This window comes from Lagenorhynchus albirostris, chromosome 15 (assembly GCF_949774975.1).
Source record: "Lagenorhynchus albirostris chromosome 15, mLagAlb1.1, whole genome shotgun sequence".
NCBI classification, from domain to species: domain Eukaryota; kingdom Metazoa; phylum Chordata; class Mammalia; order Artiodactyla; family Delphinidae; genus Lagenorhynchus; species Lagenorhynchus albirostris.
In genome coordinates this window covers 72823499-72843890 of record NC_083109.1, presented here as the reverse complement: position 1 = coordinate 72843890, position 20392 = coordinate 72823499, and the positions used below count along the sequence as shown (strand labels likewise).

General features: G+C 37.2%; 1 protein-coding gene across 2 annotated transcripts in view; it reads left to right on the top strand.

Annotated features, from left to right (window-relative positions):
* The first annotated feature begins 4356 nt into the window (after window positions 1-4356).
* Window positions 4357-20392, top strand: part of SEPTIN14 (septin 14) — a 37833-nt gene continuing 21797 nt past the window's right edge. The window contains exons 1-5 of one of the 2 annotated variants that reach the window (XM_060122525.1): window positions 4357-4452; window positions 5347-5415; window positions 14346-14466; window positions 14842-15037; window positions 19834-20020. In XM_060122525.1, the coding sequence (XP_059978508.1) occupies window positions 5362-5415; window positions 14346-14466; window positions 14842-15037; window positions 19834-20020 (558 nt within the window). In that variant the 5' untranslated portion in view covers window positions 4357-4452; window positions 5347-5361. Of the gene's footprint in view, window positions 4453-5346; window positions 5416-14345; window positions 14467-14841; window positions 15038-19833; window positions 20021-20392 lie in introns of those variants that run through there. The other variant, XM_060122526.1, reaches the window with a different exon arrangement.

The window sequence follows — 20392 nt, the reverse complement described above, 5'->3', positions numbered from 1 at the left end:
CCGCCAATCAGAAGCTCCCGCGTGAGTCGCTGCTCGGTCCCCTAGGTGACCACACAAGCCGTCGCTCTCCTCAGTCCTGAAATACCGGCCCCCTCCCGAATTTTATATTGACGAAACTAAAAATACAATAATAATGATTGAATATATCAGGTCTACTGATGAGACTAATGGAATTCTTTTAAGGGGGTAACATTTCGCTTACTTGGGCTTCACCAAAATCGGTTGCAAATGTTCATCTGTTAATGCTAGCATTCAATGGGGGAAAGGAGAGACTTCAACAAATAGTGTTGGAACAACTGGATATGCACGTGCAAAAGAATAAAATTGGACCCTAGCCTTACACACCACATACAAAAAGTAATTCAGGGGCTTCCCTGGTGGCGCAGTGGTTTAGAGTCCGCCTGCCGATGCAGGGGACACGGGTTCGTGCCCGGTCCGGGAAGATCCCACATGCTGCGGAGCGGCTGGGCCCGTGAGCCATGGCCGCTGAGCCTGCACGACCGGAGCCTGTGCTCCGCAACGGGAGAGGCCACAACAGTGAGAGGCCCGCGTACCGCAAAAAAAAAAAAAAAAAAAAAGTAATTCAAAATGGATCAAAAAACCTAAACGTGAGAAGTAAAATTATAAAACTCTTAGAAGAAAACATAGGAGAGAAGCTTCATGATGTTGTTCTTGGCAATTATTTCTTGTATATGACATCAAAAGCACAGGCAACAAAAGAAAAAAATGGATAAATTGGACTTCAATATTTAACACTTTTGTACATCAAAGAACAGTAGTAATTGACTGAAATGACAATCCACAAAATGGGAGAAAATATTTGCAAATCATATATCTGATAAGGGATTAATATCCAGAATGTATAAAAAACTACTCTAAGTCAACAACAAATAAACAGGTAACCAGATTTTAAAATGAGCAAAGGACTTGAATAGGCAAGTCTTCAAACAAGGCATGCAAATGACCAAAAAGCACATGAAAAGATGTTCAGCATCACTAATCATTAGGGAAATACAAGTCAAAACCACGAGATACCAAGTCACACCCACTAGGACAGCTACTACAAAAAACAGTTAAGTACAAGTGTTGGCAATGATGTGGAGTAATTGGAACTCTTGTGCGTTACTGGTGGGAATGTAAAATGGTACAGCTGCTGTGGAAAAGAGTTTGGCAATTTTTCAAAAATTAAACATAGAATTACAATATGATCCAGCAATTCCATTTCTGGGTAGATAACACCAAAAGACTTGAAAGCAGGATCTCAAAGAGATATTTGCATCCCCATGTGTGTTACAGCATTATTCACAATAGCCAAAAAGTGGAAGAAACCCAGTGTTTGTTGACAGATGAATGAATAAGCAAAATGTAGTATATGTATACATACTATAGAGTATCATTCAGCCTTAAAAAGGAAGGAAATTCTGAAACATGCTACAACATGAATGAACGTTGAAGACATTATGCGAAGTGTAATATAATTCAGTCACAAAAGGTCAAATGCTACTCAGCCATTAAAAAGAATGAAATAATGCCATTTACAGCAACATGGATGGACCTAGAGATTGTCATACTGAGTGAAGTAAATCATACAGAGAAAGAGAAATATCGTATGATATCCCTTATATGTGGAATCTAAAAAGAAATGACACAAATGAACATATTTACAAAACAGAAACAGACTCACAGACTTAGAGAACGAACTTATGGTTACCGGGGGGACGGATGGGGGGAAGGGATAGTCAGGGAGTTTGGGATCAACATGTACACACTGCTATATTTAAGATGGATAACCAACGAGGCCCTACTGTACAGCACAGGGAACACTGCTCAATGTTATGTGGCAGCCTGGATGGGAGGGGGGTTGGGGGGAGAATGGATACATGCATATGTATGGTTGAGTCCCTTTGCTGTGCACCTGAAACTATTACAACATTGTTAACCAGCTATACTCCAATATAAAATAAAAAGTTAAAAAATAAAGGTCAAATACTGTATGATTCCACTTATATGAGGTACCTAGAGTAGTTAAATTTGGACATTGACAGACATTACAATTGTTGCCAGGGGCTGAAGGTGGAATGGAGATGTCTAGTTACTGTTTAATGAGTACAAAATGTCAATTTGAGAAGATGAAAAGACTTCTGGAGATGATGGCTGCACAACAAAGTGAATATACTGAATGCCACTGAACTTCAAATGGTAAGTTTTATGTTATGTATTTTTTAATACCATAAAAAGAGAAAAAAGACAGCTGGATCCTTATATCTGTTTCTACATTTAATCTTTTGAAATATGTTGTTTTGGTTGATGTTTCTGAAGAAAATCTGGCTTCATATAGATACATAGTTGGAAAAAAGAATCCTTTAATAAGTCTTCTCTTGTAATTGTGAATATTCTTCTTTGATACCCCACCAAAACTTGATGAGATTAGTTGCAATGTAGAATCTGAAACCATATTCATATACTTTTGGTTTTTACACCACAATCTGTTAGTCTGTCTCACTCTCCAAATGGATCTTGAACTCATGTATGACTTTGTAATGTCACACACTGGCCATTTGGAAAATATCTGTTTACTGAGTTACCTAACTCAGTGGGTCCTAAATGGGTATGATTTTACCCTCTAGGAAATATTTGGCAATGTCTAGAAATATTTGGCAATATGTGGCAATGGTTGTCACACGCTGGGGTTGCTACTGACATCTACTGGGTAGAAGCCAGAGATACTGCTAAACATTTTAACAATGCATAACAAAGGATTATATAGCTCCAAATGTCAATAGTGCTGAGGTTGGAAAACCCTAGTTTATTTAATGCTGACGTATTTCATTATGCAATATAAAAATTTGTGTTTGTTAATATCATCACTAATCTTTTTGGGAAAGTTTGTAAGTATTAGGAAGTTGTCAAGATAGTGGATACAAGTTCTCCAAAAACTTTAAAGTTCAATTTTTATCATTTACAACATATATTTTCAGTTATTTTCCTTCATGCTGTAAAGCACACTTCATTCATTTTCAAGAAACTGTCTTAGAAATAACCAAGTCTAAAAAACTAGTATTTGTCAGTTGTTTTTGCAGTTGAAATTGGTGTTCCATAAAATGAGTTACTATCTCTCACAATCACATAACTTATTTTCGCACTTGTATACGGTATAAATGCTTTATGGTACTCACTACCTTGATTAAAGTAGCAGCAGTTTTAGCCACCATTGCTTTTGACCCATCAGTGCAAATGTCAACACAGTGGAAAAAGCAAATTACCTTAGTATTATTAGAAAAAAAAGTTGACCGTATGGGCCCCCTGAAAGAGAGTCAGGGATCCCCAGGGGCCCAGGGACCATACTTTGTAAACTTCTTCTCTAGATTTATGTGAAAGAAGTAAACCCCTATTTGTTTAAGCCACCATTAATTAGGTTTTAAAAAATAAGATAACTTGTATCTTTAGTTTTCAAACCATCTTCTGCAGACTTGCCAAAAAGTCAACAGTTACGCAGAGATACTTATTTTTTTTAATTCCTCTCTTTTTTTCAAGAGTTACTGAGATATAATTGACAAATAGAAGTTGTATATATTTAAGGTGCATAATGTGATGTTTTGATATACATATACACTGTGAAATGATTACCACAATCAAGCTAACATATCCATCACCTCACATAGTTACCACTGTGTGCGTGTGTGTGCATGTGTGTTTGTGTGTTGGGGGGAGGAGAATGCTTAAGATCTACTCTTAGCAAATTTCAAGTATAAAATACAGTATTGTTACTTATAGTCACCATGTTGTACATTAGATCTCTAGAATTTTTTCATCTGCATAACTGAAACACAAGACTCTTAAATTTATAGTAATTTACTTCAAATTCTGAAGTAGGATAAGTATAAGAAGTTAAGAAATAACCCTTTTTCAGTGGTTTCAGTGTTTACTGTTGGATTGCAATTAAAGCTCGGAAATCACTGCAATACCCACCATTATTGTTCTACTAAATAGTATAGAACCTTCATATATACTAGACTAGAGTAAACCATACCATAGAACAAAACACTACCTGTAGTAGAAAACACTATTTACCATTAGGGAAAAAATGAGGTAAATCTATATACTAAAGTGGAATAATCCTCAGGATATATCAAGTGAAAAGACCATGGTACAGAGCCGTTCTTTAATTCTGTTTGCTTTTCTCTTTGCTATGCTTATATATAATATTTCCCTTTAAAACATGCCTCATAGTCTCAGTATCTTTGTGTTATACTCAAAAGTAGGATAGCATGTCCTTCTCAGGCAGTGTTGCTTAGAAATCAGCACAGCTTGCTCTCTTGTACCTCTCCTCCCTTGTTCCAAACTGTTGCAAACACAGTGAATATTTGGTCCAGAACTGGGGACAGTAGAAAGAACACCAGCGTTGGAATCAGTTCAGACCTGTGTCTGCCACATAGCTGAAATCTCGAGCAAGTAAGTTACTTAATTTTTTCGATTCTGAATTTTCTCTTTTAGCATATGGCAATGAAAATATATGTATCTCATATCTATTATGAGAACTAAAGAAGATAGAGCACATCAGCACTCAGCACAATGCTTCATAAATGACAACTATCATTAATTTAGTTCCTTGTCTAAGGGAGTCGTTTAGAGTTTTAGAAGCTCTGCTTTCTCAATTCTCCTTCAATAAGTACACTCTAACACCTCAGCCTCCCCTGATAAGCTACTCTGGAAAGTTAAGTAATTATAAGTGTCTTCCTGGTTCTTTTAGCACTTTTAAGAAGGAAGGGGGGTGATATAGAAGTACAGGATTAAGAGCCACAAACAACTACCTATAAAATAAATAAGCAGCAGAGATATATTGTACAGCACAGGGAAATATAGACATTATTTTGTAATAACTTTAAATGGAGTATAATTTATAAAAATATTGAATCACTGAAAGCAATATACTATTAGCTGTACACCTAAAATTAATATACTATTGTAAATCAACTATACTTCACTAAAGAAAAAGTGAAAAAGAAAAGCAAAATTCCCTGTTTCCGTTTCTCAAGCCCAGAGAGTTCTTTAAAGAAGAACAATACTCTTTGTCCTTTTGATTTCAAAAGGGAGTTTACCTTTCTTTAGATGCTTTTTATATGTTTATGATTAAATGTATTACTGTACATTATAAGTTGAGTATTATTTATTATATAGAAGCCTGTCTAGCAAAGCAGCCACAATTGAAAACAGGTTAACAGTGTGGACTGAAAGCCAAAACCAGGGATAATGTCTATACTAGGCTCCCTTATTGATCTAAATTATATTGTAGGAATGTAGCCTTTTAAATTAATCTTTTAAAGGTTTTTGTTTCTTTATTTTCAGCTCCTTCAGTCTGACATGGCAGAAAAACCAATGCGTATGTCCACACAAATACCCGATGATGAAGATATAGTTGAGTATATCTTTCAAAGAGAATTCTCCTTTTTGTCCTTAACAAAATTGTGTAGCTTCAAAATATTGACTCAGTAAACTGATATAGACCTAGATGGTAAAGGCTTATGTTTGTTATGTTTGGACATGAATTAACTTTTATACTGATTGGAGTTAAATATCAATGATCGTTTAAATAGCTGATGCATGTTTCTTGCATCTGCAGACATTTTTAGTAGTACAAAAGACTATTCCTATTTAACACCAAAGAATAACAAATGAAAATTCCAGAACCTCCCAGTAGGTGAGGAGAATAATGCTACTTTGATGTATATGTTTGTGGACCTTTAGATACTGATAATAAAAAACTTTTAAATGAAGTTATTTTAGGAAGTGGCTGGGTGGCTGCTTTTTTATTACTTTACTGAGTGGGAGATTGAACCAAGTTCCATGTTAAGACGCGTCTCTGTACTAGGGAAAACATAGTAATTCACATAAAATTTTACCCTAAAAGAGAGAGTAGCATATCTGAATGGGTGAAAACTGAGTTTTAGAACTATTTTTGACCAAAATAGATACATGAACAGATACATGAATATTGAGCTATGTTAAGTAGTGTTTGTTTATGACTTAATAACTAATGGCTCTCTTTTTGGTGTTTTCCTCCAATCATGCATGGTTTTCTGTATCTTTGTTTGAACCATCAAACGATCATATTTTTTCTCTTCTCTTTCTCAGTTACTTTTCTGAAGTGAATGGTTTATTCCACCTTTATTTTTCTATCAGCCACACTTTAAAAATCACATTTGATCCAACTTTCATCTTCGTTGCTTTTCTGAAACTATTACTGACCCTTTCAAGTCGGGTCCCCACAAGGGTCCTCCTGCCTGGGGTCACTCGTGCCAGTGGAGTGAGACTGGGTGCGGCTCAGAAGCAAAGGAAAGTTTAGTCTTTGATTAAAGAATGGAGAGGTGTGAGCTCAAGCTCTAAAGTACACACTCTGCGGACAGGCTGTGGGCAGGCTGCTTCGTAGGGTTCCAGTCTGCGGAGGGAGGGGCGGAGTTCTCGTGGGTGCTCACGGCACCCCACCTCTATCTTGAGTTGAAGTGTTGCTCGCAGGGCTTCTCCACACGATATGCCAAGTTGGGGTGTTGGGCCCATCGGTTCTGTGCTGGGAACTTTAATCCGAGGTGTTAGGTGCAGGCCTCTGCACACGGCCCCCTGTAGGCAAGTGAAACTAGACTTAGCGCGAAAGAAAAGTTGACAACTTATCTTATTGTTACCGACCCTTTTGAGTCGGGGTCCAACAAGAGTCCTCCTGCCTGGTGTTATTGGAGCCAATAGAATGAGAGCCAGTTTGGTTCAGAAGCAAAGGAAAGGTTTATTCTTTGATCAAAGAATGGAGAGGTGTGAGCTCTCGCTCTAGAGTCCTCGCTCTCCTGAACAAGCTGTTTACGGGCTCGCTTTATAGGGTTCTTGTCAGCGGAGTGGGGCGGCGTTCTTGGAGGGCGACTGCAGTGCCGGGTGCAGCAGCATCTCTGCACACGGTTCACTGTCATCATCTTGAATTGAGGTGTCATGCAACAGCGCTTCTCCATATGGAGCGCCAAGTGGGGGTGTCGAGTGCAGCGGTTCTTTTTGTTGTTGTTAATTAATTAATTTATTTTTGGCTGCGTTGGGTCTTGATTGCTGCGCACAGGCTTTCTCTAAGTTGCATCGAGCGGGGGCTACTCTTGGCACGTCGGCCCAGTAGTTGTGGCTTGTGGGCTCTAGAGCGCAGGCTCAGTAGTTATGGCACATGGCCTTAGTTGCTCCATGGCATGTGGGATCTTCCCAGACCAGGGCTTGAACCCATGTCCCCTGAATTGGTAAGTGGATTCTTAACCACTGTGCCACCAGGGAAGTCCTGAGTGCAGTGGTTCTGAGCTGGGAACTCTAATCCCACACGTTAGGTGTAGGGGCTCTGCGCTTGGCCCCCTTAAGGCAAGTGAGATTAGACTAAGCACAAAAGAAGAGGTTAGACCTTATCCGATCACCTAGATTCCATCATATTTTTCCCAGGGACCCCAGTGGGCTTTGCTGGTGACAAAACTACTGTCAGAGTCCTATCTCAGTGACTAAACCACTGACTTATGCCCATCCCATATTACCTTTGGGCCCTCTGATGCATTAAATCACGGTGAATGCTCCTCTGTTTACATGACATTAAAATCATAAAATTTTAGAATAGGTGGATCCCAAAGGCCAATTAGTCGAACTTTAATCTGATATATAAATGCTTGCTACAAACCATTTAGCAAGTAGTCTTCCAAACTTTTTTTGAACCCTTTACAACTGGCAACTTAATTTATTCTCCTTTTTGAAATTAAAAATAACATTATTAAAAGAAAATTTCAAACAATAAGAAAGAGATAATAGGTCTTTCAACCTAGCTCTTCACAGGAAATAACTAATCTAATCTTTGAACAACTTTTCATATCAACCCATACTGATCAACCTAATTCTTTTTAATAGCTCTGTTCTTTTTTTTTTTACATCTTTATTGGAGTATAATTGCTTTACAATGTTGTGTTAGTTTCTGCTGTATAACAAAGTGAATCAGTTATACATATACATATATCCCCATATCCCCTCCTGCTTGCACCTCCCTCTCACCCTCCCTATCCCACCCCTCTAGGTGGTCACAAAGCACCAAGCTGATCTCCCTGGGCTATGTGGCTGCTTCCCACTAGCTATCTATTTTACGTTTGGTAGTGTATATATGTCCATGCCACTCTCTCACTTCATCCCAGTTTACCCTTCCCCCTCCCCGTGTCCTCAAGTCCATTCTCTACGTCTGCGTCTTTATTCCTGTCCTGTCCCTAGGTTCATCAGAACCTTTTTTTTTTTAGACTCCATATATATGTATTAGCATACGGTATTTATTTTTCTCTTTCTGACTTACTTCACTCTGTATGACATACTCTAGGTCCATTCACCTCACTGCAAATAACTCAATTTCATTTCTTTTTATGGCTGAGTAATATTCCATTGTATACATGTGTCACATCTTCTTTATCCATTCATCTGTTGATGGACACTTAGGTTGCTTCCATGTCCTGGCTATTGTAAATAGAGCTGCAATGAACATTGTGGTACATGACTCTTTTTGAATTATGGTTTTCTCAGGGTATATGCCCAGTAGTGGGATTGCTGGGTCATATGGTAGTTCTATTTTTAGTTTTTATTTTTGAATTTTATTTTATTAATTTTTTTATACAGCAGGTTCTTATTAGTTGTCTATTTTATACATCTTAGTGTATATATGTCAATCCCAATCTCCCAATTCATCACACCACCACCCCCACCCCGCCACTTTCCCCCCTTAGTATCCATACGTTTATTCTCTATATCTGTTTCTCAATTTCTGCCCTGCAAACCAGTTCATCTGTACCATTTTTCTAGGTTCCACATATATGCGTTAATATACGATATTTGTTTTTCTCTTTCTGGCTTACTTCACTCTGTATGACAGTCTCTAGATCCATCCACATCTCTACAAATGACCCAATTTTGTTCCTTTTTATGGCTGAGTAATATTCCATTGTATATATGTACCACATCTTCTTTATCCATTCGTCTGTCGATGGGCATGTGTCTTTTTGAATTATGCATGTGTCTTTTTGAATTATTGTTTTCTCTGGGTATATGCCCAGTAGTGGGATTGCTGGATCATATGGTCATTCTATTTTTAGTTTTTTTAAGGAACCTCCATACTGTTCTCCATAGTGGCTGTATCAATTTACATTCCCACCAACAGAACACTCACTTTTATAAGGGAAGGGGCTTCACAACTCATCTTCTGGCTCTAGTTTCCTCTCCAGGCCACTGTCATGCTAGTGCCTTATTCATCTTTTTGAAATGCTTCTTCCTTCTACTATTCTCTGGCTGAAACCTCTAGCCACTGCCCATTACCATTTAGATAAAATCCATATTCCTTAGCCTCATATTTAAAACTCTCTATTGTTGGGTCCTTTTTTTACCTCTTGTTCATAATACCTCCCTCCTTCATACAAGTCTTATCCTGTCTTCAAGAGACAATCTGCCATCTTTTAAAATTATTTTTAACTACTCTATGCCACAGTCATCTATCCTTCTTCCAAATTCCTATATTATTTTTTGACTTTTCTGTAATTTTGGTACTTAGTATGATATTAATAGATATTTTAACTTTTTCTTCATGGCTTTTATTCTATTGAAATTGTAGGCTCTTCATAAATAAGACTCTTTGACTTATAGAACATCAGAGTGTGAAAGAATTTTAAGCTCTCCTGATCAAATGTTCTCATTTTACAGAAGAGAAAACAGGCACCAGTGACTGTCCCAAAGGCTCACAATGACTAGTGACTTTTCTTATTCAGCTACCTTTCCCCATACCACTGGGAAAAAAAGTTCAGTGAATACAGGGTAAACATCAGGGCTTGTCAGAGCTTGTAGAGTCCTTTTATAAATTTACAGACTATAACTTTATGTACAGTATCCCATTTGCTAGATGTAGTCTGTGTGTCCTTGCTATCATGAGGAATTAAAATAATGTATGATTTGCATTTCAGTTTCATGTGAATGCATGTGAAATAATCCTTTTAATAGTAGGTTCATATATTTTTATATATCTACCTTGTTTATTTCTTAATTTGCTTTATTTGTGCTTTGTTTGTGGATGATGCAAAGTTGAATTCAAGAACGAGACTTGAAAGATCACAAATTCCAAATTAGTAGAATCTGAAATATTTAAGTTCTCTCCATAGATTATTTTGGAATTTTATAAAAGTAAATATTATAAGAAAGAACTTTTGGCCCGTCAGAAGACATTTGTTAAGTAATAGTGATGATTCTATGGAAACCCCTGCTTGTTCTATCGATATTTGCTCTGTGGGTGAAAACTCAGTGTTCATGAGGCCAAGGTTTCTGGTCTGTTCCTGATAAGAAAATGGGCTATATTTTGTTCTATGGACACACAAAGCACTTTGATCTGGTACCTCCCTAAGCTACAGTTTTTAAAATGAGAGAAGCCTGCCACAAGGGAGTGTAGGACAGAGAGGACAGTAGAGTGTCCAAATCTTTTATTGTTACATATAATCTTCAGATTATATGGGTCAGAATGTTCTCTTTTGAGTAGAGAAGTCAAAATTTACCACCATATATAAACGCTGTCTTCTAAAAGCACAAGTAGTTACAAATTGAAAATTTTTATTATTTCTTACTTGATTGTATTTTCAGTTTAGGATTGGTAAATACACCCTCTTTAAATATAAAATCCCCATGGAATTTTTACTAATTAATTCTTGGTTGATTCCTGGATTCTTGGTTGAGACCAGATAGGACCCGGGTAGGCTCCTATCTCTACCATTCACTCTTCATTTAGCATGCACTAATTCAACCAAAAGCTATTGAAAGCCTACTGTGAGCTGGGAGTTAATGATATAAAGTGAATAAAATTCTATCTCAAAGAGCTCAAAGTGTATTGAACTCTGTCTTTGGGTAAATCATGTAAACTGTTTGGATCTTAATCCCTTATTTTAACATAAGAGGATTAAATGAATTCTAATACTAATCATAGTGAAACTATTAATACAAATGTTTCCTTATATCATTGTGTCTATAATATTATAATGCTTATGGAAAAAGAAATAGCATAATTTAATTTCTATGCAAAGAGTGTTTTTAAAAAAATCTTTGAAGCATATTCTTATTTAGGACTACCAACTGTATGTTTTCTTTGTTAAAAATTTTTTTAAAATAATTTCATATTTTTGACCACACTATTCAAAATAGTTATGCTAAAAACATGATATAGTAAACCTATTTTACTCTTACTACTGAACTCAATGAAGAGTCCCATAGCAGGGTGATTCAGGAAGGGGTAGGCATGTAGAAAGGAACATGAAATTGAAATATCAAGAACAGCAGTCTCATAGTTAATAATTTTGATGCTCAGTTATGCAACATTTGGCCAGTAGGTGCCATTTAAACAGATTCTCCTGTGCTTTTAAAATTGCATTTGAATATATATGGGGTGAAAGAGCATCTTAATATTAATGGTTTTTCCAATGTGTAAACACGACATATATTTCCATTTATTTAGTTCAATCTTAATCGCTCTTATCATTCTTTTGTAGTTTTCAGTGTAAATGTCTTACATATCATTATGATACTTGATATTATTTCTATCATTTTGAATTAATCAAGACTTGTCTTGTGGCTTAATATATGATCTACCTTAGAAAATATTTTGTGTGCACCTGAGAAAAATGTGTAGTAGGCAGCTGTTAGATGGAACATTCTGTATATGCCTATTAGGTCCGTTCAGTCTATTGCATTGTTCAAATCTGCTGTTTCCTTATTGGTTCTCCATCTGGATGATGTATCCATTGTTGAGAGTGGGGTATTCAAATCCCCAGCTACTATTGCATTGCTATTTCTTTCTCCTTTTAGTTCTGCTAGTATTTGCTTTACATATTTAGGTACTGAGTGCATATTTATAATAAATACATCTTCTTGATAGGTTGTCCTCTTTATAATTATAACTTAGTCTATCTTATCTGAAATAGGTATAGCTGCCTTTGCTTTATTTTGGTAACCATTTGCTTGAAATATCTTTCTCCATCCCTTTACTCTCAGTCTGTTGTGTTCTTAAAGTTATTCTCACGTAGGCAGCATATCATTTGGTTTTTTAAAATCCATTCAACCTTCTATGACCTTTTATTGGAGAATTAATTCACTTACCTTTAAAACAATTATCAATAGGTAAGGACTTACTATTGCCATTTTGTTAATTATTTCTGATTGTTCTGTAATTGCTTTGTTCTTTACTTGTTATCTTGCTGTCTTCCTTTGTGATTTGATGACTTTTGTTGGTGGTATGCTTTGACTCCTATATCATCATCTTTCATGTATCTAAAATTACCTATCACTTCATCCATTAAACTCATTTTTTCTGTAGATTCTTATACATGTTCATAATAGTTATAGTATTTGTCTGCCAATTCCAATATCCTCATTATGTGGTTATTTCTATTGATTGTGTTTTTCCTTGGCTATGAGACAGATTTTTTTCTGCTTCTTCAAACCTAGTAATTTTGATTATGCATTGAGCATTGTGGATGGTATTGTAGAAAGTCTGAATTCTATTATTATATTTCTCTAAAGAGTATTGAATTTTGTTTTAGCAGGCAGTTAGATTACTGCCAAGTCATTTGGACACTGTTGAGTCATGATACTCTTTGTAAAGATGGGTTTATCTTAGTTATACCCTTTGACTTGGGAGTAACCCTTTGACTTAGAATATAATCCTAAATCCTATAGCAAGTCCTTTTACAAATTTAAATAAAAAGTCCAAAGTGTTTATCTAAAGTGTTGACCAATCTTGTCTAACTTGGAAGAAATGTAAACTCCAAACTCTGTCTCCTCGGGCCTTCCCAGGACCACTGCTGAAATACCAGCTTAGCACTTTTGGAATGCCAACTCTTCTCTCCATTGCCACTGAGCTCTTTGTAGCCATGCCTGCACGTGCAGAGTTAGACTCAGCCAAGTGTTCTAAAGTTTGCAGATTTGGATCTCCCCACTCTGTGGCTTGCTCTTCCAGCATTTCTTTCTCAATATCCCAGTATTTTGGCAGCCCAACTTCTGACCTTAGACTTCCCAGCTCAAGATTGTCATTCTGCTTGAGCTCTGCTTCCCAAGTTTCTCATTTACTGGGGAGTCACTTCAAGGGAATATATGGATAAACCTAGTTTCACCTCTTATGCTAACCTTATTTCCAGCGTGATTTATTCTTGTTTGTGCCTCCTTTTCTTTCCCTCCCAGTGCCTTCAAACAGTCCTTTTTTTTTTTTTTTTTTTGGCCGCACCATGCGGCTTGAGGGACCTTAGTTTCCCGACCAGGGATTGAACCCGGGCCACGGCCATGAAAGCCCAGAATCCTAACCACTAGGCCACCAGGGAACTCCCCAAACAGTTGTTTCTAATTGTTGATGTAAGGAAAGGTAAAATGCTATAAGTTACTCTATCACCAAAAGCTAGGAGTGTACACACAATTTCACACCTTACTTTTTTAACTTAATATTTTCATGTATTTTTCAATTTATTAAAGCATTCTTCATAAACATCTTTAAAAATGACTTAAGAATGCCCCAGTGTGTGCGTGAAAAAATATATTATCATTTACTTGCATATTCTATTTCAGGGAGTCATACATTTGGATGTTAGATAGCTACAGTGAACACTTTTATGCATAAAGCATTTGTGAAATTTTCTAGTTGTTTGGGAGAGATTTCTAGGGATGAGATTAGTGTAGATTGTTAAGCATTCTTTGAATTATTTTTCCACCTTTTAAAAATAATCAGTTGGTAAATTTATGTATAATATTGTTGGATTTCTAGTTTTCTAGGTTGGTATTATTAGCAGTGGATTCCTTTAACAATTTGATATAACACAAGTTCTCAGAGGGCATATAAGAAATTTGAAGTCAAAGTTTTTAGTTGCTTCTTAAAAAATTCAAATTAACTTTGATTTCCTTACATATATTAACATATATTGGATTTCCTGAATATATTACCACACTGAAACGGAGTGAAAGAATGTTGTTTCCTTTTTTTCTATAAAAATAATTTATTATTGTATAGTAACATACTAGGCTTTCTTGTGGTACTTCTGTAATTTCCTATTTTTAAATTTAAAAACATAGTCTGAGTGTGATCAGAGATAGAGTCACTATTTATAAAAACGATGACAAAAATCTGTGTGTCTGGATAAAGATTTCTCTTCTCACAAATTTACTTCATTTGCATCTTATCTGAGGTATGATGATCAAATGATAATCAATTTCATTTCTTTGACATATTATTATAGTCATATTTTCAAATGACATTTTCTATTCTAATTAATATATTTTTATTTGTTTTTTTCTCTAAGCAAAAAGAAGATAATATCCGTTGTTTAACTACGCTTGGTCATTTTGGTTTTGATTGTTTGCCTCAACAACTGGTGAACAAATCTGTTCAACAAGGGTTCTTTTTTAATATTCTCTGTGTGGGTAAGTGCCAAACCCCTCACATGAATTATTTCCCGATTTTCCTAAATGCTCATTTCAACTTACCTTAAGCAGCATAACACTGGTGCTGTTAATTTAAGACTATGTCTTCATGTTTGTATTGGTTTGTATCTTTAGTCATGTTACTTAGACATTTTTTTCTTTAAGTGTTTCAGTGCCTTTCAAAATCTGATATAGCTTTGTGTATATTATCTTTCTATATTATGTAATGATGGAGGGAGTCAAGAGTAGCATGTATACTTTCAAGGATATTCCAGTCTTTAAAGTGTTTGGGACCCTTTAAACCATCCTAGAGGGTCAGGGTGTTACTTCTTCTCAGACATCTTATGCCCCTATGATGTATCTATGTTTATACAGGGGAAACTGGGATTGGAAAATCAACATTGATCGACACACTGTTCAATACTAACTTGAAAGACAAAAAATCCTCACATTTTTGCCCAAATGTTGGACTTAAAATTCAGACATATGAACTTCAGGAAAGCAATATTCAATTGAACTTAACTGTTGTGGAAACAGTGGGGTATGGTGATCAAATAAACAAGGCAGGCAGGTGAGTGGTTTTTTATTTTAATTTAAAAATTATTCTTATTTCAAGGAACTTACTTTCTTTCTCCATGTATTAAAAAGTAATAGTCTTCTACGGGCTTCCCTGGTGGCGCGGTGGTTGAGAGTCTGCCTGCCGATGCAGGGGACACGGGTTCGTGACCCGGTCCGGGAAGATCCCACATGCCGCGGAGCAGCTGGGCCCGTGAGCCATGGCCGCTGAGCCTACGCGACCGGAGCCTGTGCTCCGCAACAGGAGAGGCCACAACAGCTAGAGGCCCGCGTACCGCAAAAAAAAAAAAAAAAAAGTAATAGTCTTCTAGAATATATATATATGTATATATACATGTACATATATATATAACTGAGTCACTTTGCTGTACATCAGAAATTAACACAACATTGTAAATCAACTATATTTCAATTAAAAAATAATAAAATGGCTCTATTGTAATAGATGGCATGCAGTTGGATCTTTTTTACAGCCACCCCTGCTTTATTTTCATTTCCACTTTCATGGTATATCTTTTTCTATTTCTTTACTTTGGGCCTATGTGTGTCCTTAATGCTGAATGAGTCTCTTTTCAGCAGCAGATGGTTGGGTTTTATTTATTTATTTATTTTGTTTGTTTGTTTGTTTTGCGGTATGTGGGCCTCTCACTGTTATGGCCTCTTCCATTGCGGAGCACAGGCTCTGGACGCGCAGGCTCAGCGGCCATGGATCACGGGCCCAGCCGCTCCACGACATGTGGGATCTTCCCAGACCGGGGCACGAACCCGTGTCCCCTACATCGGCAGGAGGACTCTCAACCACTGCGCCACCAGGGAAGCCCCGGGTTTTATTTTTTTAATCCATCTAGCCAACTGTGCCTTTTGATTACTGAGTTCAACTCATTTATATTTAGAATAATGACTGAGATGTAAGGACTTACTACTGCCATCTTATTAATTGTGTTCTGGTTGTTTCGTAGTTCCATTATTTAGTTTTTTTCTCTGTTTCTTTCTGTCTTTGTAAATTGGTGATTTTTTGTGCTGGTATGTTCTGATTTCCCTTTCTTTATCTTTTGTGAATCTACTCTAGGTTTTTGCTTTGTGGTTGTCATGAAACTTACATAAAACATCTTACAGGTAAAACTGATACGTGGTTTACTTTGATCGCATAAGAATATTTCACCCTTTTGCTCCCCATTTTATATTTTGAGGTCACAAATTTACCTCTTTTTATATTATATATTCTTTAACAAATTACAGTACTATAGTTATTTTTAATACTTTTGTCCTTAACCATTATACTCTAGTTAAGTTGTTAACATGCTATCTTATCACAGATTAGATTTTTCTAAATCTGTATATTTGCCTTTACCAGTGTGTTATATACTTTTGTACATCTTCATGTTCTAATTAGTGTCTTTTTGCTTCTGTCTGAAGAATTTCTTAAAGATTTTCTTGCAAGGCAGATCTAGCACCAATGAACTTTCTCAGCTTTTTTGTTGTTGTTTGGGAAAGTCTTATTTCTCCTTCATTTCTGAAGAATAACTTTGCCAAACAGAGTATTCTTGGCTGGCAATTTTTATATTTTGTTATTTTTCTCTCTCCTGGCCTGTAGGTCTTTGCTGAGAAATCTGCTGATAGCCTAATGGGGGTTTCTTTATAGGTTACACTTCTTTTTTCTCTTGCTGCTGTTAGGATTCTGTATTTGTCTTTGATTTTTTTTTTTTTTTTTTTTTTTTTTTTGCGGTACGCGGGCCTCTCACTGTTGTGGCCTCTCCCGTTGCTCAGCACAGGCTCCGGACGCGCAGGCTCAGCGGCCATGGCTCACGAGCCCAGCCGCTCCGCGGCATGTGGGATCTTCCCAGACCGGGGCACGAACCCGTGTCCCCTAGCATCGGCAGGCAGACTCTCAACCACTGCGCCACCAGGGAAGCCCCTGTCTTTGATATTTGATAGCCTCATTATAAGGTGTCTTGAGAAGGTCTTTATGCATTGAGATATATGGTGATCTATTAGGTTTGTAAACTTAGATGGCTAAGTGTCTCCCAAAATTTGTGAAGTTCTCAGCTATTCTTTCTTTTTTTTAAGTTAATTTTTCCTGGAGTATAGTTGCTTTATAATGTTGTGTTAGTTTCTTGCTGTACAGCAAAATGAATCAGTCATATGTATACATATATCCCCTCTTTTTTAGATTTCCTTCCCGTTTAGGTCACCACTCAGCTATTCTTTCTATTTATTTATTTGTTTGTTTTTTTGTTTGTTTGTTTATGGCTGTCTTTGGGTCTTCGTTGCCGTGTGCGGGCTTTCTCTAGTTGCGGCGAGCGGGGGCTGCTCTTCATTGCAGTTCTCGAGCTTCTTCTCATCGTTGTGGCTTCTCTTGTTGCGCAGCATGGGCTCTAGGCGCGTGGGCTTCAGTAGTTGTGGCTCGCGGGCTCAGTAGTTGTGGCTCACAGGCTCTAGGGTGCAGGCTTAGTAGTTGTGGCACACGGACTTAGTTGCTCTGTGGCATGTGGGATCTTCCCGAACCAAGGCTCAAACCCGTGTCCCCTGCATTGGCAGGCGGGTTCTTAACCACTGCGCCACCAGGGATGTCCCTATTCTTTCTTTAAATAAACTTTCTGCCCTTTTCTTCCTTTCCTCTCAGTATGGAAATCCAACTATTCTAATATTTATATATTTTTGAAGTCCCTTAGATCATATAAGCTTTCTGCATTCATTTTCATTCTTTGCGTCTTTATTTTCCTCTGCTTGAGTTATTTCAAAGTTCCTATTCTCTAGCACACTGATTCTGTTTTCCATTTGGTCTCTTCTGCTGTAGATGCTCTCTATTGCATTTTCTATTTCATTCATTGAATTTTTCAGTCCCAGAATTTCTGTTTGGATTTTTTTTTTTTAAGATTTCTATCCCTTTCTTAAGTTTCTAATTTTGCTCATACATTGTTTTTCTGATTTTGTTGAATTGTCTTTATGTGTTTTCTTGTATCTCATTGAGTTTCATTAAAACAATTATTTTGAAATCTTTTTCAGATAGATTGCAAAATTCTGTGCCTGTGATTCAGTTATTAGAGGATTATTATTATCTTTTGCAGGTGACATGTTTTCTTGATTCTTCACATTCCTTGGAGTTTTGCATTGCTGCTTTTGCACTTGAAGTAGCAGACAGCTCCTCAAATCCTTTACTAGTTGCATTTAGGTGGATATACTGTTTATTCGTCCTGTTATATCTGGGAGCTTTCTCTGATCTTGTATGGACAGCCCAGCTCCACAGTTCTTACTCCCTCTTGTGGCAAAATTCTTAAGCTTTTATGCCTTCTCTGATTCTTACAACTCTCCTGGCTGGCTTCTAGGAACTTCTTTTTTTCCTTTCAGAAAGTGGTGCTATAGCTCAAATTTTCCAGAAAGTGGTTTCTCTTGCTCACAGATTCTGGTCTGATTTTTCTGAGCACACTCCATTTACCAGATCTCACTCTTGCCATCACATGCAGGAGTGTGCACACATCCTGCTGCAGAGTGTGGGGAGGTGTGGGTTTATATGGGGCACTGGGAGTATGCATGGGTCCAATGGGGGAGATCATCAAGTGAGGTTCTCCCAGAGGCTAATGGCTGAGTTTCCTGCTGAAGTCCTGAGCTTGGTCAGCATGTCCCTTTAATGCCCTTTGATATTCTTATCTACCTCTTTCCTGGTGTCCTTTTGTCCCTAGTCATGGAGTTCCGGCTTCAGTATTCTAGGTGCTGCTGGAGAGAAATGGTTTTCTCCAACAATGTCCTGCACAGCCAGGCACTGGGTGCTGGGCACTCACTCACAGCCTCCCATTCTCTTGTGGGAGAGGTTACTGATGACTATTTCAGCCCTGTGCTGTGTTGTTTTGGGGGAGCATTGACACTGGCGAAATTCCTCTTACCCTCTCCAGCGCATCCAAATTCTTTTTTATTCTCCACGAAGTGCTGGAATCTGCCATATGGATTGCTGAACTTCTACAGGTCTCTCCCATCTGTGGGTATGTGTCCAAGTCAGCACACTTCAATTTTTCCACGACTGTATGCAAGAGGGTGTGGCAGGTTCACTGGCTCCTGCTGGTTCCACAGCCTGTATGGACATCTGTCTCCCTATTGCCATACAGTTGGGCAAGATTCCTCCTGGTTCCCTGGCATGTGGTGCTGTGTCCCATCTCCCACAGAGGTACTTTTGTTTGTGGGTGGATCCAATTATTAGCTGTTAAAAAGGGGGGCAAAAGGAGAGATGTATTCACTGTCATGATACTGGTGGCACTCTTAAAATTTACATACAGTAAGACTCAATGTTTGTGGTGTATACTTCTGTAGGTTTTAAAAAATGCATAGAGTTTATACCCACCATCTTAGTTGTGACATAGAACAGTCCTGTCACATCCAAAAATTCTCTTGTGCTTTAGTCTCTTTATCCTTGTGCTGATACCATCCTGTATTAATTATTTTACTTCATACATAGTAAGCCGTGATATATGAAGAATATATCTTCTTCATTTTTTTTTCAGTATGTCTTGAGCATTCTTGGTTCTTTGCACTTATACATATGTATACATATAAAAAATTTGTTTTCTGATTTGAACTTCATTGAACTGATAGATCATTTTTCCTTTTCTATAAACAAGAGGACTTTTTGTTGCTTTGTAACAGCTTGTAGCTGTTATCTTTGTAAGGACATATTATGCACATTTTATCACTGTGGCAAACTAGTGAGTACACATATTAACTAGATATTAAATGGTAAAAATGCAGACATCAGATGATATTAATCTGTTATGCTAAATGTTTAAATAATCATTTTTTCAGCTACCAGCTAATAGGTGACTACATAGATGCTCAGTTTGAGTCCTATCTTCAAGAAGAATTGAAAATTAAGCGTTCCTTTGTTGACTACCATGATTCCCGTATCCACGTGTGCCTTTACTTCATTTCACCTACAGGACATTCTCTGAAACCCCTTGATCTATTAACCATGAAGAACATTGACAGTAAGGTGCGTTCGGTAAATCTATCAACCTATCAAGATTTGATACTTATTGTGAAATAATACAAATCTTGAAGGCATTTGCACACAGAGAACTTGTTATTTTGTAATATGTATATATATATATATATCTTTTTTTGTTGTTAATCTTTTTTTAAAAATAATTAATTAATTAATTAATTAATTTTTGGCTGTGTTGGGTCTTCGTTGCTGTGCACGGGCTTTCTTCATTGTGGTGCGCAGGCTCCTCGTTGTGGTGGCTTCTCTTGTTGCAGAACACAGGCTCTAGGCACATGGGCTTCAGTAGTTGCAGCACGCAGGCTCAGTAGTTGTGTCTCATGGGCTCTAGAGCGCAGGCTCCGTAGATGTGGCACACGGGCT